The sequence below is a fragment of the Sceloporus occidentalis genome, unplaced genomic scaffold (genome assembly GCF_023333645.1).
Source record: "Sceloporus occidentalis isolate IW3139 unplaced genomic scaffold, rSceOcc1.0.p SCAF_101, whole genome shotgun sequence".
Taxonomy (NCBI): domain Eukaryota; kingdom Metazoa; phylum Chordata; class Lepidosauria; order Squamata; family Phrynosomatidae; genus Sceloporus; species Sceloporus occidentalis.
The window spans coordinates 1,371,916-1,399,378 of NW_028317081.1; the positions used below are offsets into that span (position 1 = coordinate 1,371,916).

The 27,463-nt window shown below is 39.8% G+C and overlaps 1 protein-coding gene across 1 annotated transcript in view; it reads right to left on the minus strand.

Annotated features, from left to right (window-relative positions):
- Positions 1–27,027, minus strand: part of LOC149283777 (leukemia inhibitory factor receptor-like) — a 51,989-nt gene extending 24,962 nt beyond the window's left edge. Inside the window, exons 1-2 of the mRNA XM_089497293.1 lie at positions 26,877–27,027; positions 24,484–24,628 (exon numbers count right to left, since the gene is read on the minus strand). Of these exons, the coding sequence (XP_089353419.1) occupies positions 24,484–24,628; positions 26,877–27,027 (296 nt within the window). The remainder of the gene's footprint in view (positions 1–24,483; positions 24,629–26,876) is intronic.
- Positions 27,028–27,463: the final 436 nt, after the last annotated feature.

A 27,463-nucleotide genomic window follows, 5' to 3' on the forward strand; every position in this document is an offset into this window, starting at 1 on the left:
AAGTGAAAATATTCTCCCTAACGTAAAACAATACACCGGATCAGTAGTGACAGTAGTGAAAATATAACGGAAAATACTTTTTGTTCTCCGAGCTCTAGCATTCACTTTTTTTCTGGGGAAAAAAATATTTTAAATATATACGTTTAGCTGTCTCCGAAATTTTCCCCCGTGACCCCATAAGGTCCGCTTGTATACAGCAGATGTTTCAGTTTATTTTTTCTAAACATAATCTTCGACGGGGCTTGATAGGATTAAGGCTACATTCTCTAAAATATACCACAGTAAAAAGGTGGGTTTTTTTGTGTTTTGTTTTTTTAAAGCATCTGTGCCCATTTTTTTGTGTCATATGAAGGTTAAAATAAATAGAGGTTGCCAAGGTTTATCTCCTCAAAGTAATACGCCAGCCATCTTATGCGCTTTACACATATGATAGCCGTGTGGTCCCTTAAAATTTTCGTGGCGCTTTTTTTTTTCTTCTTCAGAATCCCCCCCATGTGCCTTTGCCTCTTCCCCCCACTCCCCATTTATTTATCAACAATCAACTCCATCTGTGGCCTAGCAAACACTGTGTTCCTTTAACACCAGGGAATGGGACAGCACCTTTAACCGGAGAAATACCAAGTTAACACGTGACGTCCGATTGAAATCCTCGATTAGTCTCACCCAGCACCGCTCTGTTTTCTGATTTATGTAGGCATTGTTGGGGAAAACAGGAAGAAGACGTTTGGCTCCCAGCATGCGTCCGCCCTACATTCCGCTCGAGGGAATAGAAGGAAAATTCATCTGATAGCAAGAACTTCCCAAGATGATAACTGTTTTGGAACTGGTCTCCGATAACGGAAGCTGAAATACCAACCATTATGTTCTTCAAACATTACATCATTGGAGCAAATATTTTACTGATAATAGTAAACAAATAGTAACAAATATGTCTTTATAGATCTTAAGAGGCTATTATTTTACTGAAGGGGTACAATGTGATTATTCACCGAATAATCAAAATGGGGTTTGCCATTGCGCTATATAGTAGCCAATTTGTATAATCACCCTAATTTGTCTGTCCTTGAACGTCTAGTCGCTTATAGCGTTCCTGAGCCCTGCAGAATATCTGTATGTGAAACACTTTTATGACGTAGCAGTCTATTTATTACAACAGCTTATGGTTGGTTTTAATCCTGGATACAGCCCCATAGGGAGAATGTGTTCAGGCCAAGACTGGCCACCCGGCAAACCAGGCCAATGGCCCAGCGCCAGACGACGCAGGTCTCTTCCCTTTTGCTGCCACTTCCTGCCAGCGCTTTAATGTGCAAGCATAAGAGCGCAGTGTGCACCAGCAGGCTTCTAGTTGTGGCCGCATGTACATGTACTACCCATTGGCCTTAAAGTACCAGGGCTGTTTGCCAATAAATATCACAATAAAAATATTTTAAAGGGGAGCTCCCACTTTTATTACCGTACATTTAAAAAAAATCTGTTTTAAAGAAAAAAAAAAAAAAGTGATTTTTTAAATCATATTTAAAATTTGCGTATCATACTTTTGTATGTGTTCTAGCTTTGTTAGCTTAGCCCAATCTGCTAAAACAAACAATATGACTCTTATCATACTGCGTGTGATAAACATAGAATAACTAATAGAGAGAGACAGACTAAAAACCATGGGGTTTTTTTTAACCCCTTCAATACTGAGGGTACTTTGTACTTAGAATTTTTTTTGTTTTTTTTTTGTTTTTTTTACTGCACACTATTTCCAGGACAGATTTTTCAAGTAGCTTTCTTTTGATACCACCTTTATTTATTTTTTTATAGCATACATATTGCTTTTTTTTTTTTTTAAAAACAAAAAAGGCAATTTTGTTTGTATGATTTTACTATGATAATTGTCACTAGGGCAGATGACAAAAATACCCCAAGGTATAGTAAGGAAATACGAATTTCTATATCTTTGTGGCAATTATAGGGAAACTATTAGATAATGTTAGTATATGAGTTTGGAAGAGTAATCACAAACTTAATCCATAACCCACATTTATTTCTGGAAAGTAGACAATCTGGAGTATTTCACGGGGGGGAGGGGGCATTTTGGCACTTATCGTGTAGCTATTTGGCCACAAATATTTGCCAAAGTTAGCCATTGTTTTTGTGCCCCTTCCCAAATGCTTTTTGCCGCTGGTTAGTATTCTGTGTACAGGTATGTACAGCAAGTATAGGATCATTATGCCCATTTTGGGTGCAAGGAAGTCCCCTACACAGAGAGCCGCCAGGTTGCGCTGTGTGCAGGCGTACACACAGCTACTTTAATCATGGCATGCCATGCCGTCATGATAACATGTGCCAGAAAACCTGACGCAGTGGAACATGAGAGTTTTTAATGAGTTATGCTAAACTATATAATGGTATACAGCTCAATTAATGCTTAAGTAATGGAACTTCCCCTTTAATTACATGAAAATGTAACTGTGAATTTGGGGAAAATGTGGAGGAGGAGGTCGGGGAGGGTTGGTAATATCAGATTCCCAAACAATTTCCCTAAATGTCAACACAGGCACAAGAGCAATGACAGCTGGGACAACGGTCCAAGTTCTGCTTGCCCATTCTGTAATGTCATCATTACCCTTATGACAAAATATATCATATATCATTGGGGGTTAATTAGGGATATTTTCAGAGTTGCCAGATTGCTTACAGTACCCTTTCCAAATATGCAGATGGTGTCTTAAATGCAATGTCAATGTGGTGTGTGTGTGTGTGTGTGTGTGTGAATGAGAAAAAAAACAAAAAAACAATAAAACCCATAATAAACCACATTTACCATGTGACAAAAATGACTTGCAATCACAACTGAAGACTTTGGACATTTTAAGTGTTTGTATTCATAAAACAAGCTTATAAAATCTGTTAACATAAGGGCCATTAAACGTTTTAATAGGGATAGTTGTATATCATTCAGACGCATGTTAAATGACTGATCACATATGGCAGAATACGCACCAAAGTAAAGTAAAGCCCATATGCATTTATGCATATATCAAATATAAAAAAAAATTAAGGGGCAGTTCTATTTTCCTTTAGTGTAAGATTGATCGCATGCCAAAAGGACCATAGAGTTTAATAGCAGGAAGGCCTGAAACTATTTAAAAAGCGATAGAAAATGAAATCATTTTAAAATGTTAGTTGTAAATGTCCTACATGAGGCTCCTATACTCACTAAATCATTAAAGTGTTTTCAAATAGCCAAATAAATTACAAAGGGTCACAAACACAAAAACAAGAGGGTCACTCTTGTTCAGCCATAAAACGATGTACGATTCAGCAGTCAAGTGTGATAGTTTACATAGTAACTTCATGATTTAGGTTGAAAAAAGTCCAAGTTCAAACATTTTATCTATCCTTCCTGTTTTTGATCCAAAAGAAGGCAAAAAACCCCCTCAAATTAAGCCATTTCTTGCCAGTTTTCTCAAGAAGCTCTTAAATATTTTTGTTCTATTATCAACCCTCTTATAAATTTTGTAGCCCTCATTTGCACTTCTACTAGTTCTACAATGTTACTTTTTAAAGGAAAAGTGCCCAGCATTGCCCTGCATATTCAAGGTGAGGTCTTACCATTGACTTGTAAAGGGGTCAAGATGATGATATCTTCCTATCCTTTGAGTTAATATCCTTTTTCTTTTTTACATGTCAATATGTTATTGGCCTTTGCAGCTGCTGACTGGCATTGTGCACTGTTCCCAAGTCTGTTTACAAGTTTTCCTAAATCTTTCTTCCTTAGTAGTTTTTCCAGGGAGATACCATTTTAAGTAAATGTTGCATTATTAATTTTCCCCATAATGCGTAACTTTACATTTGTCTGTATTGAACCTCATTTACCACAATCCTCTAAATTGCAGAATTAAGGTTTCTGTTTCAGTAAAATAACTTGGTTAAGTTTATTCGTTAACAGCAGAAAGTGGTTTTACAAATTAAACTGTGTAAATAAAATTGATCTTCTAAATGTCTTACATAAACAGTTAGGTCTTAAAGTCACATAAAAAATCCTCCAACTAAATTCCCTAAAATAAAAAGTGGCCTTGTTGGCCTTTTGCGATATTGGGAGGTATGTGGGGTAGCATTCCTTGAATATGATGCACAGGATTAGTCACGAACACAGGACATCCCTTCTAGTACATTCCTAAAAATACTATTCCAACGCTGCTCTGCCATTGTACGTTCAGCGGGATTATTACTTGGCACACGCTTAATATGAGCGGGATGCTTTATTGAATTGCTAATCCTATTGTACAGCTGTACGCAGCCTGCATCCGAAACCATCATCTGGCCTGTTCTCTTTCCTGACCAATATCTCCACCCCAAAGCCAATCTTAATCTATGCCGTGTAAAAATATGGGGAGCGGACATGCCCACATGATGAACAACAAGAAACCTTTACCAATGATGCATGAAACTAGGCCTGTTAGCTTATTTGTAGAAGATAAAGGAAAAGATATTAGTCTGTACGTTGATTTATGGCGCCTCTATGTCTAACCCCCCCTAGGTAACCAAATGAAGAAACTCCACTGACTACACAGCTGACCGTACAATGGCTTCATTGTATATCGGCACCAGCAGCTTCAGCTTCCAGCTGAAAGGCCGTTCTTACATAAGATTTAGAATTGAACACTTCATGAGACATACTGGTAGAAGACGGAGAAGAAGGCTCTGCGCTTGAGATCTTCGTGTCAGAATTCCGCTTCCGTGCCCTTAAGAAGTACGGGCTATGACCCAACGCTGAGAGCTACTGCCCTGCAACTGCAAAGACGTCAAACAATGGCGGCTGCCATCTCAGCCACATGGATTTCCACAATAATATGTGTTCACCTTGAAATCAATTTGATATAAAATGTGACATGATATGGACATGATATTTAAAAAAAAATCAAAGACCTAAATCAAAATTTAAAAATATAATATTGCTTGTGGTTGCTTAGCTAATAATTGTCTGCACACTTTAGCAGGCGATGCTTTGTGCTGCCAGAAAGCTTTTCCTGCAATACAAGTAGATTAAACACCCAGCTGGGAGACGTGTAAGGCACGGGCCTGAAATACTATGAGAACCATGTATGACATTTACGACCAGGGGTGCAACCGGGGGCCCAACCCCCTCCATGGTAAGAGAGCTTGTGTCAAAAGCGGGCCCTTCATGTGATGAGAATGGCAGTGTACTATGGTAGAAAGCTGGCTAAAAAGTCTTCTACATTTTTGTTTTATAGAGAAGCTGCTGAAAACTCGAAAAGATAAGATTACCTCTACTAGCTATCTACCCAGAATCCCTTGTGGTTGCGGCAGCACCATAAGATTTCTGAGGGGAAAACAAGCCTTCTGGTTTGTCTGGTGTCTGTAGATGAGTGTTTAATAATCCTTCTACTAATATAAATATATATATATATTGCAAATTAATATAATTATTTGTTCATGTTTTGTTTTTGTTTTTAATATACTTTGCTTAAATTGTATTAAGTTACACGAGATTACAAGAACTTTTGGTTACATTGAACTGATTGAAGGAGGTTATTTTCTCTCTCAGAATTAAATCATAAGCTTTAAACTGGACCAGAGCCAGCAGTTATATAAACCCACTTCCATACTGCTGGCTTTACAAGGTAAAACTGTGGATGTATTACACATGCAGGACCTCACTCCTCTGGATGGGACACATCTGGTTAGTTTCTATACGGCGCATACATTGTTTGGCTTCTACCATTAACAGAAATTTGTTAAAATGAACCAAAGTATATTTATATTCCGACTCGAGCTTTGTATTAGCCACACACAGTGGCTCGGGAAAGACATGTCCAACAACTTTGTTATCTTTAAGTATTCCTACCGTGCTGTCAAGAACCTTGAAACAGTTTGACAATGAAGCAACCACATGACAAGTGACCTTCTTAGATGGAGTAAACATGGCATCAAATGATACGGCTGGTGTGAACGAAATTACATGCTTAGCAAACAAAAAATACTACTACGGACTGACGGCTTCACCAAAATCAGAAAATATATTATACCGTGTGCTTTTTATTTTGCAGAGAAACGGCTTTATTTGTATCGCGAGAAGCTGTGAACTGGGGCAAAGCCAGCATAACAATCAGCTTCCTGTTCTGAGGTCCTCTCTTCTCTTCCCCCTCGCCCTTACAAAAGCTGCCAGAAACTGCCGCAGGCAAAGGCAGACAATAACGTAACAAAAAAGAGAGATAAATAACTTAATAGGGATGGCTGCTCTAGTGATATACACATAACTAACGCACATGCCACTCATTTTAATATTTAAACATTATTACACAATGTTTATTTAAAGCTCTGACCGTCAATCTTGCAAGGGTTGGCAAGTCTGAAGCTTCATAACACAAGCTGGAAACTACAGCTCTCCTGCATGAAGAGCCTGGTCGGCCTTCATTTAATTTTGTTAAACCAGTGAGGTTTCATAAAAAAGTCTTCTCACCAAATAAACTAGGTGTTACGCGGGACCGTTTCAGTCCTTCTTGCAGGAGATTAGACTTTCATAACAAGAACAGATATGGGCAAGATGAAACTGCAACTTTTGTGCTTTAGAGACACCCCTGACACGCACAAGTCTATTAATCAGATATTACAAATTATCTGAATACTGAATTTCCATGCACACACGCTGCCAGGGCTAGCACAGCCTCTAAATTGAAGGTCTTCTTGGCCATGGACATGTGGTCAAGTTTACCCAACCTCCAACAAGCGCATGACAAAAGCAAGCCTGCACCCATTAACGTGGACTCAAAGCTCCTACTGGATCTTTAGAACTGGAGACTCTCTCTATGTAAAGAACAACGGGAATGTCAAAACAACTGGACAACAGCCAATTGGCCAACCCAATAAGTTAAGCTGGGGAGTTGATTAAACTGTCAAACATACACGTTGAACAGATTTTATGATGGCAAATAATCTTCTACAAGAGGCATGTCATTTACAGTATGTCTAGTGTGGATCCTGGAGGGACCTTAACGTCCATCCAATAAAAGCGCAACTCGGTATCTCTAAGCAACGTGCAACAGTATAAACTATTGCGTCTGGTCTTTAATGGTGGATCTGTTCCATAATAATCCAGAAAATGTAACAGGCTAACAGAATAGTGCAAAAGTTCAAGCTAACATACCAAGACAGCCAGACCTGTCCAGCTGGCATTCTGGAGTACGAACATAAACAGGGCTTCTTTGCTAATATTTAACACACTTCCTAGGGATACGGTGGTTAGCTGCTTCATTACACACTGAAACCCGAAACTGGACAATAACATAACTGAATGCTACCTGTTACATACACTCACTATATCTCATACACGAATTCTCAGATCAGGATAATACTCCCCACAACAGACTCTCTGTTCCTGATACAAAAGGCTTCTAGAAGCAGTAACCATAGAATGTGTACCGAATACCCATTGGCGCTCTACAACCTGAAAAGTGCCTGAATGAAAAAGTAGACACATTTTCTTAGCTATTAACGGCTCATTTTATGTGTGTATATGTATTGTCTTTGTATTTTTTTTAGATAAAAAAGTGTGTATTTAGGTTTTTTACATATGTTTTAATCGCACAAAAGGGTAGTATAGTTATCCAGGATAGACTTTCTAGGGGAAGCACTACGAACACAGTAAAGGAATGAAACAAAGATTGGGGTGTGGAGAGGCATGAGGTACTGGTCAACAAAACCTGCATATCTGGATCATACGATGCTTCAAAAGTGACATTGTTACGGTTTTAGGTTTCAGTCCAGGCCTGCTATTTATTAATAATAAAAAAGTATTTTTTGGGGTTTTTTTTTTTATATATTTTCATCACATTCTAATTTCAATCAAAATTAATGGAAAAGGATAATTTGAAGCGTTCTGTGTTGCTCTCTCTGCTGTGTATATACTTAAATTGAATGGGGAATCAATATTTCACATTATACAGAGACTGAAATTATGTATTTGTCCAATTCCCCTCAGTTTTACAGATGCTCAGTCTTTCCATAAGTGCGGCCGGATCACTCAATGATTGAAATTTCCGAAAACAACACTTAGCAAGAACATTTTCTGGAAAGCAGAATGAATGAAAAGGTCCAAGAAGACACCATTAAAAACTGGCGCATCATGTATAAATGTGTATATATATATATATATATATATATATATATATATATATACAATGCAGTCAATTTCATTATCTGTATAGACTTATTGTATTAGCATATTTGTGTGTTTCACCGCGAAAAAAGCTAATGTGAGTCATTAAGGAACGAGGAACAGACAATCCTTAAGACAGATCTTCCTGGAAACAAATGTTTTTTTCGGAACACCCCAACAGCACACTCGATCCAGACGAAGCGTGTCCTCTTCATGACAAGGCATCTAGTTCAGGGCAAACGTAACACAAGATTTGTTCCGCCAAAGCGACCTGGAGCTTCATCTAATTTGAACATTTTGGATCGGCTCTAAAAGACGCGGTTCATGCTCTCACGCGCCAAAAAAGAAATAGCAACAGACATTCTTGAAAGACCTGGAGTTTGACACTAACCTGTTTGAGAATTTCTCAAGGTCCGATACCAACAGACTAAGGGCTGTGAGGACGGCCAGGGAAGGGCATGCCGGCTCCTGGCGTGTAAGCATGTGCTAAAAAAGGTTTGGGACGCGTGTCCACACTTAATGTATCTAGATCTATCTGATAAAATATGCCAGGTGTTGTAAGGAGGGTTCATATGGCCCTATATAATGCACAGCTAAAGGTGCAGTTCCACTTATTCTGCAAACGCTCTAAGAAAGTGCATTATTAGACATTCCATTCACAGTACCGCTCAGAGATTTTTTAATCACGTGAAATTTTCTCTTATAATGATATTCCATTAAAAATGATCCACAACAGTCATATACAACACACAATGTCATGCAACGCCTGCGCTGGATTTCTTATCCATTTCATGTTATTTTAATGGACAACATTTGTTTTTCTTCCAAAAACAAGGCCAGTTCTAACTGATCTCAAACTTCTAAATGGTAGTGCATATATATATATATATATTTATTTATTTTTAAATTAAGCAATATTAAATACTCGAAGGTAAAAATTCCAGGACTCTAAAGTAAGTCACCGTATAAAAGCTTTCCAGCAATTGTGGGGGAGCCCAAATTACTCAACTAATAATAGAATTTTAAAAAAGTGACTCGCACTTCAGCTCCTACGACAAATCTATATTTAGTCTACCGTTCTCTCCGGGGCAGCTATCTGATAAGGTACAAGCTCTGCCTCCCAGCTGGAACTAAAACCTTATTCACTTGCCCTGGTTGAAGGGCGAATGTTATTCATGATTTTAGAATTTCTATATATTATCATGCACTGGAAAAAACCACAAGGCTGTATACGGCGTTATATACAATACACGGTACACAGTAAACACTCGTCCATATGCCGGTCCTCTAATCCCCCTGCTCCATGATACCGTTCTGTTTTCTCATTCCTTCCACCTAACCTGCCTCGTGACCTTTCCCAGCTCTCCCATTTCGTGTCTATTTTTATCAGCCTTTCTTAATTCAAACTGTTCTGTCTCCCCTTTTCCTTTTAAAATTATCAACTTTTTTATAGCCCTGTCCGATGACAATGTCATTCTCCCTCTCCTCCATCTTGCCTACCCTTCTCTCGTCCAACTTACAACAAAAGCATTATTTCCGCCATCCAAGAACTACCATGCACCAGTTCCTCCATTCTGTCCCGTTACCCAACGCTTCTCTTTTTGCCCTTAGATCTGCCAAGTACCCAGTTCTTCCACCCAGATCCATGATCGGCCATTCATACTTTGCACCGGCCGCTGCCTGCCCTTTACAATGTCCCTCTACATCTCTTAACTCAACCAAAGCGCATTTATCCCTCCGTCCAGGAAAAACCGTACCCTACTGTATAGAGCCAAGTTCTAATGACGTTCCATTTTAATTATAGGATGACAATTATAAGCTCTACATAATTATTATATAGACATATAATGAAAAAACAGCACCCAAGTTCCCAGGCACCTGCCGGCAATAAAACAGACCGGGAAACAAACCATTTCCTTCAAACAGGTCTGGCAGACGGGTACATGCTTTCTGCCAACGTACCGGTCAGCGGAGACACGCCGGGAACACGCACGTGTTCACATTTAACTCATCGCTCTCTACAGGTAGCAGCCATTACTTACAGGGGATATGTTATTCTATGGAACCAGCTGACCCCAATAACATAAAACCACTAAAAAGTTATTACGTCCCTCTGTAGGATCCAAAAAAGAATCTCACGATGCACGGCTTGGAGGAAAGAGAAAGGGGAGATGGGATAGAAACATTTAAACACATAAAGGGGTTTCACAAAGTACAGGGGATTATTTCAGAGGATAAATGTTAGTAAAAGAGGTCAGAACCTAAAACTGGAGTGTCAGATGTAATGTAATGAAGATTTACTTTACAGAGCGGGTGGTAGATAAATGGAACAACCTCTCAGCAGAAGCGGTAGAGGCTGATACAGTGAGGGAATCTAAACAAGCGTGGTATAGGCATTGAATATAAGACGAGACCAACAACTGATCTGAGTCTCTACATCAGGGAAAACAGGCGACTGGACGTGCTGAAGGGTTCTTATCTGCCATCGCAATCTATGTTCCCATCGCATACTGTTCTATATCCGCGGCCCCCCAAAACACAATGGATGAATAAATATGTCGTAAGAAAAGGAAATAACGAATCGACTCGAAAACCTCGCAACCTGGTCACAGCAAGACGCAGGGAGCCGTAACATGATCAGCGAGGATCCAGAGAGACATCCCGGAGATCAAGAAGATGAATGGTTTGCGGAATGAGGAATATCAGGAAAGAGGAGTATTTCAAGTATAACGTGGAGGAAAAGTGAAAAGGGGGGGGTGAGAGATTTTAATAAAACGGTTAAAAAAGTACAGAAGGGATATTAGTATACATTAAAAAAATGTAAAAGAAAATATTTAAAGAATTTAAAAAAAAAAAAAAAAAGAATTAGCACTTAAGAGCAACAATGTTTAAGATATTATTCTAGAAACAGTATTCTCATTATTTTACACACTTTTTTAATATCCAAGCCGTGCTCAATGGCAGCCAAGAACACACACAAAATTATACGTGCTATTACTATTATTGTCACGGATGTATATAGCGCCTCATATTCCACAGCGCAGTACAACGGAGACAATGCTCTGAATTTTCCTTTTTGCAAGCAAATACTTTTGAAATCATATCAAAGCCATCTACAGATGAGCAACTTGGCATGAACTCCATCCCAATGCACCGTGATCTGCTATATATTAAAATAAACTATTTTTGGTCATGTTTTCAATTAATGACACATAATGGAAAATATCAGCACATACAAAAATATCACCTTCATATATTTGTACTATTTGTATTCCCAAAAATACAGAAAATTAAGTTTTAAAAGAAAAAAAATCCTCTTCCTTGGCACTTTCACAGAAGGAATTTATGAACAAATATAAAGGAAATGTGCAAAAAAAAAAAAAAAATACAAAATAAAAAAAAAAAGTCCATTTTAAATTCTCTGTAAATAGAAAAAAAAAAATACACACAATAAATCCTACATGCAGAGTAATAATATTTCAGGGGTCAAGCTTTACATCTGTTTAAGGAAGCATGAGAGATTCCGAATGAAATACCGACAATCTATATGGGCTATAAATTTTCTTTAAACCACGACTCCCTGACAGTGGGGGTTTGTCAAGCCCTGGAACAATTATTATTATTTGTTTTATATAGCGCCATCATATTTCACAGCGCTGTACAATCATGTTCCACCCAATGGTAAACACAGATAAACAATATTTCAGTATTATATATATATATATATATTACACACACACACATATACGTACATATGCACATACATCGAGGAACGCCACCAAGCTCAGGCCATTAAATAAACCAGAGTGAAAATCTTCTGCAGGGTGGTAGATAAGTGGAACAGCGCCCCAGAAGAAGTGGTAGCGGCTAATACAAAGAGGGAATTTAAACATGCGTGGGATAGGGACCAAGGGCTGATTAAGGTCGAGTCTCTGCATCAGGAACAACGGGGCGCACTAGACGGGCCGAACGGGTCTTCTCTGCCCTGTTTCTGTGTTAAATGACCATTAACCCCTTCACGACACAGTCCATACAAGCATGGGCTCATTAATAGGTTTAAGGACAACCGGTCGGGACGCCCAAGTGGTCTATAACAGCAACACAACGGCGACTATTCATTTTAAATTAAACAATAAAGATACCGTTAACACCAACAACTAAACCGCAAACACAGTCACAGGTCATACGTGGCTGCGGAGTACGGTGGCGATATACAATATATAATAAATAATAATAAGCAATATCACGTCCCGGCAGCGTATAAACCGGGGCTGCCGCTTCCAGGCATTAACGGGAAAAACTTTGCACCCTAAGGCGTTAAAAGCGTTTTCCGTTATAATACCGGGAGGCGAGGAGGGTAATCAGAGCGTATTAACGTTATTTCTACAAGCGATGACGAACTTTAAATTATAATCCAAACTTTTTAATGCCAACAGGAAATTACATTTTTCTCAAAACACACATTGTCCTGAGCTGAAATTATACATTATACATATATATATACACATATATATATATATATATACATACATATAGCGGCAAGGTTAGAGTGCAAGCTCATGGGCAAAGTCCTGTTAGAGGCTTCTGTATACTTAATTTGTACAGAGCTGCAGGATATATTATGTATTTGCATTTATTATATAAATGATTAATAGACACAGCCATTCCCAATACAGTTATGTATTGGTGTCTATAGCGCCAGCACAGTCCGCAGCGTTGTACAATATTTGGATGTAAGCTGATGGACAGAGCCTAGCGCACAAGCCGTGGGACCCGCGTGGGCACATTTCCCCGAGCGTGACATTAAAGTTTGCGCCCCACTTACTCCCGTGGGCTATTATTATAAATATATTATTATTAATGGTGGAGGGAGCCCGCTTGCTGCCCGTTACCGTCGCAGCTGGGTGTCCCGTCCGGTTACTAGGAGGAGGCAGGGCTGCTGCGTCCATACAATGGCTTCCCACCCGATCCAGCTCCCGGAGCCGCACTCTTCCCGGGGAGGGTGTGCTGGAGCAGAGACGCACTCAATCCGCCCAGGCCTCCGCATTAACAACCCCCACGCGATTACCCCCTCCCGGCCGTAGACGGTCACACACCCCGCAGGGGTCACTTACATCGCCCGGAGCTCAGCTCGCCGTCCGCGCGTATCGCTCCACGCACCGTCCGCTTCCCAGACTCACAACATCCACGGGCTGTGGAGCGCAGGAGCCGGGAAGCCTCCGTGACGTCATGAGCATCATCCAGGATCAGACTCCAGAACGGGGGCGGGGAGAATCCGGAGTGAGCGGCCCCCAGCCGTGCTCCGGAGTGGGCACAGAGCCGCGTGTGCGTGGGATTCGTAACCGGCCGCATATACTGGGCTGGATTACGGTGTTATCGTTAATATACCTCCAAACTTTCTCTATTCAGGAGGGACAGTCCCTCTTCGGGACCCATTCCTGTTTGACTCTTTTGTCCCCTCGTGTCCCTGTCTGCTGGTGGGTAGATGTAATGTGTGCCGCAGGTGCTTCTAAGTGAGATCGTGTAAATAAAGTACATTACTTACATGTTATCTATCTATCTATATATGTGTGTGTTATTAGTCTTAATATTACCTGTATCGGTATGTTTACATTTTGTCGATTGTAAGCTCTTTTGACCAGGACACCCTACGCTTTTTGTGATGCATTATTTGTCGTTTGCCTGTTGTACAGCGCTGCAGAACATGATGGTGCCAAATAAATCAATAAATTATATATATATAACAATATATATAGATGGTGCCATCATATTCCGCGGCGCTGTACAATGGGTACACAAGATATATGCTGTGCATCACGCTTTAGACAGGAACAGAAATGGAAGAGAAGCTGACAATCGAGAGGTCTTTGAACTATTTGTTTTTACTGATTTGGGGCTGGAGTCTGTTGTGTGATGAGTCTGTTACTGCCACTGCTGGCCCAGCAAACCCGGCGGCCTGTGGGCTATTCTAACCCCTGTGTGCATGCGCGGCAAGCCTTCATCTTGATTTAAATGGGGGTCTTTTCCTGCCACTGATTGGCTACTTCAAACATGGATAGATTCAGAGGAGGGCCTTCTAGCCCACAGGGCAGGTAAAGCCAAATGCCCCCAAGCCATTGCACCCCATAACATCTTACACCTATCACACATCACTCCCATCACACCTATAACACACAACACCTTACTCCCCCATATCTATCATGTATCACTCATCACTCCAATCACACATCACGTACATCACACCTACCAGACAGTCTCTTCACACCTACCACACATCACTCCCTCTCCCTTATATCGTTACTTAACCCATGGGCCTTCTTTACATCAGGGTTTCACTGGGACAGTCCCAGAATAAAGCGGTACCTTTTTATGTCCCGAAAACCACAAAGCTGGTAGCAACTGGCATTCTATTTTGAATAGAGTTGGGTTTCAGCATGGGGGTGTAACTTTGCGTAACAACCATCTTTTCCTTAGCACATGACGTATTACACTGTGTCAAGATTTATTCAACAAAATAAAGCCAAAATGGAGAAACAATGTGTGAAAAACACCCTTACTACTTTTATAGGAATTAAGATGCTAAGTAGTAGACAGGTGTTGCTAATCGAATGCCCTTGATTGATCATCAGCAAGTGTGGCCACCTCTATAATAGCCAAAGTTTTAGCAGTTTGCTGGTCAGGCGCATTCAGGTGTGTGTGTTTACACAATGCCAAGGAGGAAAGACATCAGCAATGATGTAAAAAAAAGAGAAAACATTCAAGGACAATCTTCCCAGCAATGGACATCACCCCAAGCTCAGACCGTGCAACACTCAAAGAAATTGCAAAAAAAACAAGATTTACATCTCAGATTCCACAAAGTTCATGACAGTACACTTAGAAAAAGAGTGAACAAGTATGATTCTCTTAAAATAACATGGCAGCGCGGCTGAACAAACCACAAGACTTCTGGAACAATGTCTTTTGGACAGACCCAAGTGGAGGTGTTTGGCCATAATGCGCAGCGCCAACCAAACACTGGGTGGACCATGAATTCTTCTCTATACTAAAGTATTCTAGTCAAATGTGAGGCCATCTGTCTGACATCTAAGGCTTGGCTAAAATCAGGTCATTCAACAGGACAATGATCCCAAACACACCAGCAAATCTACAACATAATGTATGAAAAAGAAAAGAATCAAGGTGTTGCAAAATCCAGACCTCAACCCGATTGAAATGCTGTGGCAGGACCTTAAGAGTGCTGCGCATAAACAAGTGCCCGCAAAACCTCAATGAACTGAAGCAACGTTGTAAAGAAGTGTGGAAGAAAATTCATCCACAACGATGTGAGAGACTAAAGTTATACAGAAAATGATTACTTTAAGTTATTGCTGCTAAAGGTGGTTTTTCACACATGGCTTCTCCATTTTGGCTTTATTTTTATTGCATAAGTCATAATTTTTAAACCTGCTAAGGACCAGATGATTGTTATTATGTCCTGATATGTTAAACCAAAGAATTCAAAGAGGGTGTACTTTTTTATCAACACGACTGTATGTATTAGTGCCAGAGTGTCTGTTAGAGTAAGTGTGCAGGTGTGTCTTACCTGTCTCTTCTCCCACTTTTCTCTGCTGTCCTTCGTTCTTCTTATCCAACCTCTTTTTATCTTCCTTTCTCCCCTTTTCCCTACCGGTTTTTCTTTCTTATCTCACTTCCGTCTCCTCTAATTCCTCCTTGTTATTATCTCATTTTCTGTTGTTCCTCTCCTTTTCTTTTTGTCTTCTCTCCTTTCTCTTTTGTCTTCTCTTTTTATCTTCTCTTTTCTATTGTCTCCCTCGGTCCTCTTACACATCTTTCATTTCTTTCCGTCTCCTTTCTCTCTGATAAACAAATTATGGAAAAAATATATATAAAACCACACCCCGGACCACAGCGAGTAGTTTCTCCCTATTCCCACAAATGGAATTGGTTTTTTTAAACAAAATCTACATAAAAATGAGCAAAATAATAATAATAATACAGTGACAAAACTAGCATTCATAACATGTACATGTGATCCATAAAAGGGATCTCTATCCATATTCCCCTGATAACAGTGAAAAAAAATAAATTAAAATAATAATAATAAAGAAAAAGCCCCGACATCCCATTTCCCTAGCATTACAGAAAAAACAAGTATAACCGTTCGCTACCCTTTAAAACCTGTCCCTTTAAAGCAAAGCAAGAATGCAGGTCCATGAAGTTTGTTTCTACCTGTTGTTAAACATTAAACTTGACTCCCTTACGAAAAAATTACTGCAGTTTTTCTGAAGTAATACTGCAGTTTTTTGGACATGAAAAAACTGCAAAACTGCACTTTTACTGCAGTATTACTGCACATTTACTGCACTTTTACTGCATTTGTTCTTCACTGTACTGCAGTTTTACTGCAGTTATTTTTGTACGGAAGTACAAATGCAATAAAGCTGCAGTATATTGAATTACAACTGTAGGTTTGCAATATAAAAAAAAAAAGTGCAGCAAAACTCCAGTACAGTGAAGTACAAATGCAGTAAAACTGCAGTAAATGTGCAGTAAAAGTGCAGTATTGCAGTTTTTTCATGTCCAAAAAACGGCAGTATTACTTCAGAAAAAACTGCAGTAATTTTTCGTAAGGGCGGTCCTTGTCAGATTTACAAAAAGATACATATTTTTTTATCAGAGTAACTTTAGAAGTATAAGCTAAGAGTATCAGGTTGCGTTTAGCAATTAAAAAGCAATGCTTACTGGCAGACGTCCAAGTGAGACATTAGCCGCAGTATGTGGGTTGGGAGAAACAGACTTAAGGTTTAGGTCAGAGCAGTTTAAGGTGGCTGTAAGTTCATTTGTTCAGCGTGAAGAGACTGTTTGGGGGCTACTTTACTATTGTAGTAGCCCTTCTCTGGAGAGGTATAAACGCAGACGGGAATGAAGTAAAAATAACTTTTTTTTCCCATGTAAGTCCAAATTGTTATTTGATTGTGATGTACTACATGCTATGTCCTGATTACCTTTGTACAGCTCTGTGGAATATGATGGCGCTAAATCAATAAAAAATAATATGTAGTTGATATGTACAGTATATTGGTGTGCCCATACCCAGTGGTGGCCGGGGAAGGACTGCCACCTTTTGGCACAGGTGGTAAATATGGCCAAGTGCCCCCTCAATGTAAGAGACACTATCCTTTCTTATACCGCGCTAATCTTTTCAGCTTTATCCCTTGTGAATATCCACTACCTCCTTTTAGATCGTAAGCTCTTTGAGCAGGGTGTAAGTGTAACGGTCCAAACTGTTGTGGCCTCCAAGATCATACTGGGCTAGACGTGCTTGAAGAATATGGACCGGCCTAGGGGGAAATTGCTCCCACAAGGTGGTGTGATAAGGTTTCAGTGTGTTTGTCTAGTTCATTAGGCTACGCAGATCAATCTTTAATTATGGCGCTGCCCCCAACTCCAGCATGGACCTTCACACCAGTTCTCCTGCACACACTGTTTAAAGTGGTGATACTGGCAGGGCCGGCCCTATAATGGGGCAGACTGGGGCAATTGCCCCAGGCGGCACTTTAGAAGGGGCGGCACTTTGCCGCCCCAAGCGCTTTTTTTTTTTTTTTTTCTTTTTTTTTTGAAGCGGAGGAGAGAGAGAGGGGCACCGAGTGGTTTTCGCTTACCCGCTCGGCGCCCCTCTCTCTCTCTCCTCTGCGGCGAGTCTCCCTGTTCGGTCCCGGTGCCGGCTTGTAATGCAGAGCGCCGGAAGTGACGTCAATTCAAGCCGGCACCGTGGCAGAGCAGGGAGACTCGCCGCAGGACTGTTTAAAGGTAAGTACCGGGGGGGGGGGATCGTAGATTATGGCGTCGGCGAAGTTTAAAATGCCGCCCCCCCCGGCGTCGGCGGGGGGGCGGCGTTTTAAACTTCGCCCCAGGCGGCGTTAAGTCTTCGGCCGGCCCTGGATACTGGGCACCTGTGTATGATGTCATAGCCTGGCACACAGCAGCACCATCCTGCCCAGACCCTTTTTTCTTCCCTTGTTTTTTTTTATGCTAAAGGACCATTTAGCAGAGATATCATTGATCTCCCGACCTGCCTTGCTCCAAACAGTCTCAAAGCAGCCGCTTGGCGCTCTAGACTATAGCCTAGCTTGTCTTTATGGCGAGGCTGTCTTTGGGCTCGAAGAACAACTGCTATGAGTGCCGTCATCAAAGACGCTCCTGGACGCAGAAATAGAACACATGCACATGACAAATATAAAACATTATATTACGGTATTTAAAAAGTAGAACTAGGATAGATACTAGAATGTTACACTAGTGATAAAATAATATGGTGGGAGATGCCTTGAAGCGCTTTATCTGCATGCTGGTGAATTCTAGAGAAGGTGGGAGACCGGGATGTCAAAACAGCAAAATGAGCTAAAATGGGCACCCCCAGGCATTTTAATTTCATGGGGAAATGACAATTTTGCTTACTTTATCATGAAGAAAAAGCAGACAAGAAATAAGTACAATAACACCATTTAATCAATGTTTTGTACATCTTGGAATTACACCAGAAAGTCTAGCAGTATTTGTTTTATTTCTTAATTTAAAAATGTAATGATTATGCATTTAAACTGGGGTGTTAATACTAGAGATAGTCAAAAGTCTCTTTTTTTTTGCTTGCTGTTTTGTAACAGGATAATTTCACCACAAAAAACCCCCACAGAATTTAGGATGAATTTGTCTATAGATCGTTATAATAGAAACCTAATTTGTTTGTCAGAATCCCGATGAAGTCAAATGACCGTATACCGGGACCAGACAAGACTCGATGTAGGTCATAGTGCATACTGCAACAAACAATGTCTAAATAACGGCTTTTGTGGCATTTAGCAATCTGAACGTGATCAATTATTCAGCAAATTATTTCTTTCTTTGGCTAATGCACATTATCTCATCCAGACAGTGCACCGTGACTTGGAGTTTCAAGTTACTGTTTGCAGTACTTTTTGGGAAGGGACACACTGTAACTTCTTGCCGTCAATATAGAGAGTATGGCAACACTTGATGCAGTTTATAGATGAAACATTTGGCTGGGGACGTATTTTTATGCAGGATAAGCATGAGCACATGTGCCGTATGGATATATTGACCCACGCTAACACATACTAACCCCCCTGGTGCCTTAGAGAAACTGGTAATAACAAATTCCTGGCCCAGAAGCTTCAAGGACTGGATACGATCAACCTTGGACCCCCAAAAACAAATTTCCTAAAACTAAATAATAAAAAAAAATAAAAAATGTTATTTTAACTCACTCAAAGGTATTTGATTTCAGGCTTAGTCATCCAGTTGGCATGTGGACAACAACTCTCTTTATTCTTCTATTTCTAGGTATTAAAACATACAATGGGTAGGTCATCAATCAACCTTGCATATTAACACCTACCACAATTAATGAGATACTAAAAAAATTAACCCTTTCTAGGGGTTGGGAAAAGGAGCTTCACCTCTAGATGCAATCATAACTTTACACATTACACAGTTATGCATTATTAATGCACTATTGAGTCTGAATAGTGGTTGTTTTTAGTTCTGCGTGTTTATATCTGATAGCTATTTCTTGGTTTTGATCCCAGTTTTTAAAAAAAATTCAATGCCATGGGAACATGAGTGAAGAAGTAGGCCGAGTTCCCAAGTTCCATTTTCTTGGGTAGCCATTGGAGGCAATATGCCTGGGTCATGGTAAAAGCTCTAGTTGGGTTCTTCCTATTTTTAATATGCTCCATGTAGATTTAGGAAACAGCAGTTTTCCATAAATTATGTTTTGGTGGCGTGTTTCCTACAACATATAAATTGATTAAAAAATAAAAACCCCAAATAGAACAGAAGCCATGAGAAAAATGAGTCCAGTACTAGGAAATGTATCCGTATCAGATTCTTGTTATCTATGAGTGGCACAGGGTTAGGGAGGTTAAGAAAACAAGTAATAATAATGGTATAATGGATGGTTTGTGCATCGGAAGCTTTTGAAGCCCACATGGTTTTACGTCATAGTTATTTTTCCATGGAAGGAGCCTTCCTTTGTATCCCACAATCTATCAAGGTACTGCAGAATTCTGGCTTCTAACACATTATCTTCGTAATTTGAGGCAAATCCAAGGTTTCCTTTAATAACACTATAATCAGTGTTATTATTATTATTATTATTTTTGTGTAATGTTCCATTTTAATTTATTTAGATTTATATTTTCCAGTTCTTACATCCACCAAAGGCATAGTCATGGCGTTTCACACAAATTTTCCACCATCTCCCATGATGATCAGGTGGTAGGATTGCATTTTGGGTTGGTGGCGTGCAGTTCATGGACATAGATAAAATGTCTACTGAGAAACCAAAGTAAAATTAACTCTCCTGAAGCAGGCATATTTGGTGTTACTGTGGTGAGTAAATGGCACATAGATGGACATTCCAGCTCTCTTCCAGGCCCCAAGGTAGGTGCCGCGAGCGCAGAGTAACCAGGGTCCCTGGTAATCAAGTCTAACCGTTGTGTAACCAAGGTGCCATTGTGTGGTAGAATGCAGTGCATAGAGAGTATATAGAGAGATGTGATTAAGGCATAAAAATAACATATAAATATGTTCAACAAAAACAAATTAGATTACAATTTAAGTATTCCAGAATCCACATAGGAATACAAACACATACATAAACTGACACTCGCGCAAACACATGCTCGATCATAGTCCCCCACAAGTTCACGCGCACACACAACCTACTTCTTTTCATGTAAAAGTCTTACTCCCCCTGCACAAATCCCAAGTTAGATTAATACTGGGCTTCCCGTAAACTTCTTTGGATGGAAGCCTCCAATGTGCACACTTACACGGGAAGCCAGGGGTTCTGGCAAGTCTGCAAAGCTGCGCTGATAGAACAGTGGCTTCACCGTTGCCCCTCGGCTTACAAACAGAAGGAACTTTTCCTTGAGGGGTAACTATTTCATGAGACCTAATGCAAACACATACTGACCACTCTTCACCACAAAACCCCACGTACCACACTCAGCTTACACCCCACTCTCAACTAGCAGCCAGGGAGCTCTCCCTTTTCTATTCAATGTGAGCTGCTACCAACACAGGTAATGGCATCATGTGACCCATCCAAGCACCCATCTGCGGGGCATTTATGGGCGAGTGATCCAAAACCTCACATAGTTCCATCACTACACTTAGTTGCACTCTGTAGCACTAGGCGGCTGGCCGCATTTGTCATGGTGGCCACATGCAAGTAAGATGATAAGGGATCACGCAGTCGCGTGTAAACGCTGGAAAGCTGATCAAACAATAGACCCACTGCATGCACGCAGAGACTGCTTCCCTAGCCTGCTGGTACCAAGAACTGATCCCTGTGTGCAAGCACGGATGATATCATTCTGTAAGAATAACTACCTTGATTGGAGCTTCTGTTTTAAAATGTGAACACAAGGCTTTAATCTAGATCAATTTTAGATGGCTGCCAATCCACCGCAGAGAGGTTCTGGTTGCATGGCAAATGTGGGTATTTAGATAACAAGTACTACTTTTGTAGTTTGACAGTTTCTGCCGTGGATGTGTGTTTGTGTACGGAACATTCTGTTATTCATAGCTTCCTGTTAGAATGTTAAAAAAAGAAAATAAAACTCCAACCATCATTAATTTTCACAATGGGAAATAGTTGCATCCAAAATAAAATCATATAATGTTATTCTGTCAAATAAATCTGAAACTAAAATAATAATAAGCATATTGACTGAAGGGAAAAAAATACATTGATTCTATTCTAACTTATATAATGGGCAGAATGGTTCTTATCTGCTAAAAAAAATGTTTTTATAGTAAAATGCAATAAACCTTCCATTAAAGTCTAGGAGGTCAGAGAACTCCCTTGTAACTGGTTCATTGAAAGTCTCATCACTCAATATTGTGATCTGCTCCCTCCAGGTTTGTGGGCGAGGGGCTGCCTTTCCCGCAGGTCTTGTTATGCTAGATCAAAATCAAATAGAATACACCCCTGCCTTCAACGGCTCCGTAAAAAGATCAACAACAATGCATAACTCAAAGAGGGGAGATAACTTAATAGGAAGATATAAACATGCAGATTCAGAGAAAGGGAAGTTAAGTTGGCCACTCCCTGAACATGCGTATAGACAAGTCCCCACTGGCCATCTGGCACATCAGGCAAATGCCCTGTGGTCTGGTGGCTGATAAGGCTGCTCTACAGTGTGAGGGCAATGGCTGGATACATGTCGCCACAAACTGCATGATCATAGAAATGTAACGTGCAGCTGTCCGTCATTTGCAGGCTGCTGGCCTTAAAGTGCTAGGGCCGCTTAGTCATCCCAAGTCCAGCCCTGCATATAGGGATGGTTTCTAATACTCCCTACCTGTGTGGCTATAACAGCCTTCAACGGGAAGGCAGGTTGTTCAACAAGATGTTGCAGGTTTTTCAGGGCCACCACCAGAGATTTTGGTTCCTTTATAGAACAAATGGTCTGTGCCCCCTCACCAGATGACTCCCCCACACCTCTAGGATATTCTCACCTACTCATCTTCTTTTGGTGGCAAAGACAATCTGTTTGGGGGCACTGACATGCTGTTTTGGGCAAAGATTGCACTGACAAGCTGATTGGTGGCTTAGATGGCACTGAGGTTTCATTACAAATTGTAATAAATAGTTTTGCACTCTCTTTATCTTATTTGGAGCTTTTTCAACCACCTTGCTGCCACTCTTGGATCACATCCACAAGATCACATACAGTCCCAGTGCACAGATGTCATCGAGGTGTCACGGGTGACTAGCAACACCTCTGCGAACGAGAGCTCCTTCTCCACCCCACTCTAACTGGTGGTCCTGTAGTATCGGGATCACCGACCTAGTAAAAAAGCTTTTTTTCAAGACAGCCAGGCCTCTCACAACTGTAATGGTTGTGGCTGTGGGAATTTGTTCCATTAAGCCCTCAGTGACTGGGGCAGATCTAGCAGGGCAGAAATCTCATAGGTGGTAACCCATGGCAGTGCCTCATTTAAAGTCACTGACCTTTCTGTACGGCTCATTCTACCGCCAATATGTGTCTATGGAGATTGCTTCCTATGTGCTTAATTTTATACACCTGTTAGCAATAGGTTGAGCTGAAACACCTAAATTCAATAATTAGGAGGGTTGTCCACATTTATTTGGTCATATAGTGTAATAACTGTAACATTTCTGATTTGAATACAGTAGCAGATCTGCTTTAAGACTTACCATTTATAGTGACATATCAAAAGAATTCTAACAACCTAAAAACATTAAATTATATACAACAATGTCCATGTAAATATGTTTTTGTGTATGAAACAACCATCATAGTGTGACATGGTAACAGAATCTGTGCTTTGATTTTTTTTTCTCTTTCTTTAACGGAGCCCGCATACTGTGCGATATCAACCACAATCTTTGTCAACACAAAAAAAGGATACTCCGTATGTTTCCTGCATCCTTCCTGCATCCTTGGTCCAGTCTTCTGCATTTTCATTAGTATAAAAATCAACTTCGACTAATGTTATGGGTGTTGCTACTCATACCGAGAATTTCAGAGACCTCCACTTAAAATATCAGTCATATTTACAATGAATTACGCAAGATGAAAACAAGTTAAAGTGTTCAGTAAACTCAGGGTTTCCCTTCTTTGTTTCACCACTCCAGACGTGTGTAAAAAAATATTTTTAGTGCACATTTCCATAGCAGCAAACTATTGAGTAATTTGAAGATATTTCTGAATTATTATTACAGTATATCCGGGAACTTACAGGTTTTACCATGGAGTATCAAGGTTTTTACTTGACCTGTACATTCTAATTCATAAAAATTTTAAGAAATGTTGCTAAATTCATTCATTTGTGTGTTTTTTAAAAAAAATCTGTTTTTTAAGGGGCTGCATTTTAGCTATTTGTATGTTTTTTTGTAAAAAATATAAGCAATAAAATTAAAATAAATTATTAACTCAAATAATGTCATCATGACATCTTAAGAGACACGGTCTGGTTGCAAGAGAGATGTAGTTATGACCAACATTATTGCCACCGTTGAAATCTTCAGATTTAAATGGAAATGTACCTACTTTGTATTATCAGAATATTTTAATGGAATGTCCAAAAGTTTTCAATAACTAAAAGCTGCCTTCTTATCTGACATGTAGTGGTTTCACAGAAGAAACACATAACTGGATGGCAGTAAAACTACCCTTCTCTAATATTTAGTTGCACAACCCTTGGCAACAATGGCAGCCTCCAAATGTTTCCAGTAGGTATCTAGTAGCTTCTTTCACCTGACTGCTAGCAGATTCTCACACTCCTTTGCAATTTGCTCAAGCTCTTGAATGTTTCCAGGAATCCTCTTCTCATTGGCAGATCCCAGTTCTTTCCAAGGGTTTTCAGCAGGATTGAGATCAGTACTCAGGATTGATGGCCTTTCTACAGAAGTAAAAAGCAATGCTTAAACAAGCCAATCTAGGAGCCAGAAGTCCTATCATTTGAGAAGTCCTAGCAAATGTCATCTAGCAAATTTATCTGTAACAATAAAGGAAACACGTAATGTATTAGCAGGAGCCAGCAACTCAAATGCCCTAGAGAATGCATATATTCATACATTTTGCCGGTTTATCAAATGTTCACCATGTCTGTGGGATTCACCTTATTAATGGCTTCTCGTATGCGGAAACCGGACTCATGTATACTGTGGTTTAATGCCCTTTTTGATATAGCGCACCAGACCATGGATTTATGTTCCTGAGGTCCTATTGTTGAGCGCTACATCTACCACCCCTACTGTGCTCTATTTTACTTATATCCAGTGGCTGAAGAATTAACCAATCTGTGCTGTACAAATCTGCGACTCATAACAAGATGTATATAAATCAGTAAATAATATCAATAATAACAATATATCTTAGCAGAGCTCAATTTGATCCAGCATACCAGCAACTGGGCATATTTCCCAATATCATTGTTTATAGTGGAATATATAAATAAACTTTGGGGCCATCATTAAGAGTGAAATGGAATCCAAAGGGATCTGTATATTTCATGTATACAAACATACAAATACCATACATTATTTTCATTTTTTTTAAAAAACACGCAATTTTATTTGTTTAGTTTTTCAATTCAAAGCACAAGATTTCATTGAATGCATTATCCAGAAGTATTTGCAATAATATCACATTAGTATCACAGTCTCTACGTTCGGTTTTTCCAGTCACAGCTGGTCTGTTATCTTATGTACTGCTCGAAATGTAAACAGTTTTGGCAAAAACGTTCTTTATGCGGAATGCGGATCATGAAAGTTTCTCCTCTCTGCTCCTCCTTCCTGTGTATGTCTTGGGGTGAAGGTCACTTACTTATGAGGAACAATAAGGGGGAAAAGGGTCAATTTAAGAGAGCATGTCCTGAGTATAAAAATCTAAACCTCTGCGTTTTTAAACTCATAGCATTCGACAAATAATAAATCCTAATGAATTTACAATTTTTTTTTTCCGGTTTAGCTACGTAAAATAAACTTGGATTATTTTCTACTCTAGTATCTGCCTTCTTTCCCAGAGAAGAAAGAAGTATGACTAGGAGTGGAATCAATCAAGATGTAGAGAATACTGCTGAGTGTCTCCACTTGTTCAGCTTAAGAGTTATACAGTATATTGGTCTGTACGTTCGCACAGTGAACAATTCAACAAAGTGTCTTTATCATAATTCAATAAGAACATTTAACACGTGGAAAGATGCATATATTCACCTTGTTGCTGATAATGTTTTATTGAAAGGTTTTATCTAGGGTAGAGTCTAGACAATGCTTTACTTGGGTGAGTAAACCTGTGCAGAGCTTCAGCTGCACTTTTTAGGTACATAGCTCAAAAGTGCCACCACTCTTCTGTAACCTTTTTTTACATTCATTGGATCTATCATCCCTATTAGAGTGAGGCCCGTGCTAAGCCAGAAGCCACACCGGCTTCTCCTGTTTTTCTAGATGAATGCACAGTTGCCAGCTCCCATTGTGTGCTAGTGTAAGGGGATATGGACTCTTTTGTATACAGAACTAAGGAGACGAGACAGAGAGACTGTTAACAATTTAGAAAAAAGTTTACACTTTTTTTTACTTATTGCAGGCATTTTGATGTGCCTAAACTCTAAGAAAAGTGATGCTTTACTGTAACCTAAAGTACTATAGCATCCCTTTGGTAATGAATGCAGTCAATTGTTGCATATATCTGTGTGTGAATATCCTAATTCTCTTTATAGAAGTAATTCTGCATGTGATTAGAAAAGAGCCTTCACAGTACAATGAAAAGGGTTGTTAAGAATTGTTTACGTGATGCAAATCCCTAAATTATTGTTCATGACACTGGATGCTTAGTGCCCAGTTTATACATTACTATCCAGCGAACAAACACAAACATCGAAGGAGAATGATGAGATTGGATTCCAAATTTGAAACTATGGATATGGGAATTCAGTAATGTTGGCGAACTGGAATAAAAGGGCATATATTTCAGAAACCCATACAGGCGCGTAACATGCAAACAATATCGTTCTTAGGGGGCTCCCATTCATGACATCCTGTTAACAACTTCCTTATTTATTTATTAACAGGCATCCTGTTATATTAATTTATTTTGTACAAAAATGTGTTTCTTTTGCACATTGGCATGTTCCTGGGACACAGCTATACGTGGGAACTTGCCGGGTTTTGCCTCGGAGACCCCGGATGAAGCATCGCTTTTCCACGTCAGACTATGTTCCTTCCTCCCATCGATGACGTCTGCCCCGCTCTGGGTAGCTGGGAGGTATGGACACTTAGATCCAAATTTGGGTACAAACATGGAGACGGGGCCTCAATACAGCTTGCAGAGGGCCCCAGAAAATGTTATCACTCTATTAACCCCTTAAGGACAATGGGTGGTCCCTAAACCCATTGAAAACCATACATTTTGAGCCTGTACATGTACAGGCTTTGTCATTAAGGGGTTAAAAACTGCAGTCAAGTGTGTTTTTTACTACGTTTATTTATATTATTAATATTGTCACAATTAATGGATCACTAATATATTATTCTTTATATGTGTTCTTCAAAAAGAAAATCTTTATAAAGCTAGATGGACTGGAACGAGTCAACGAAAGTAAGCCATATCAAATGTAAATCTGAAATTTAACACTAAATCCTTTCGCCACCACCTGAAAAAACACCCTCCTTGAAAGCAAACAAAAACTATACACAATTCATGTGTCCTTTTTGTTCAAATGCATTCAAACGGTACG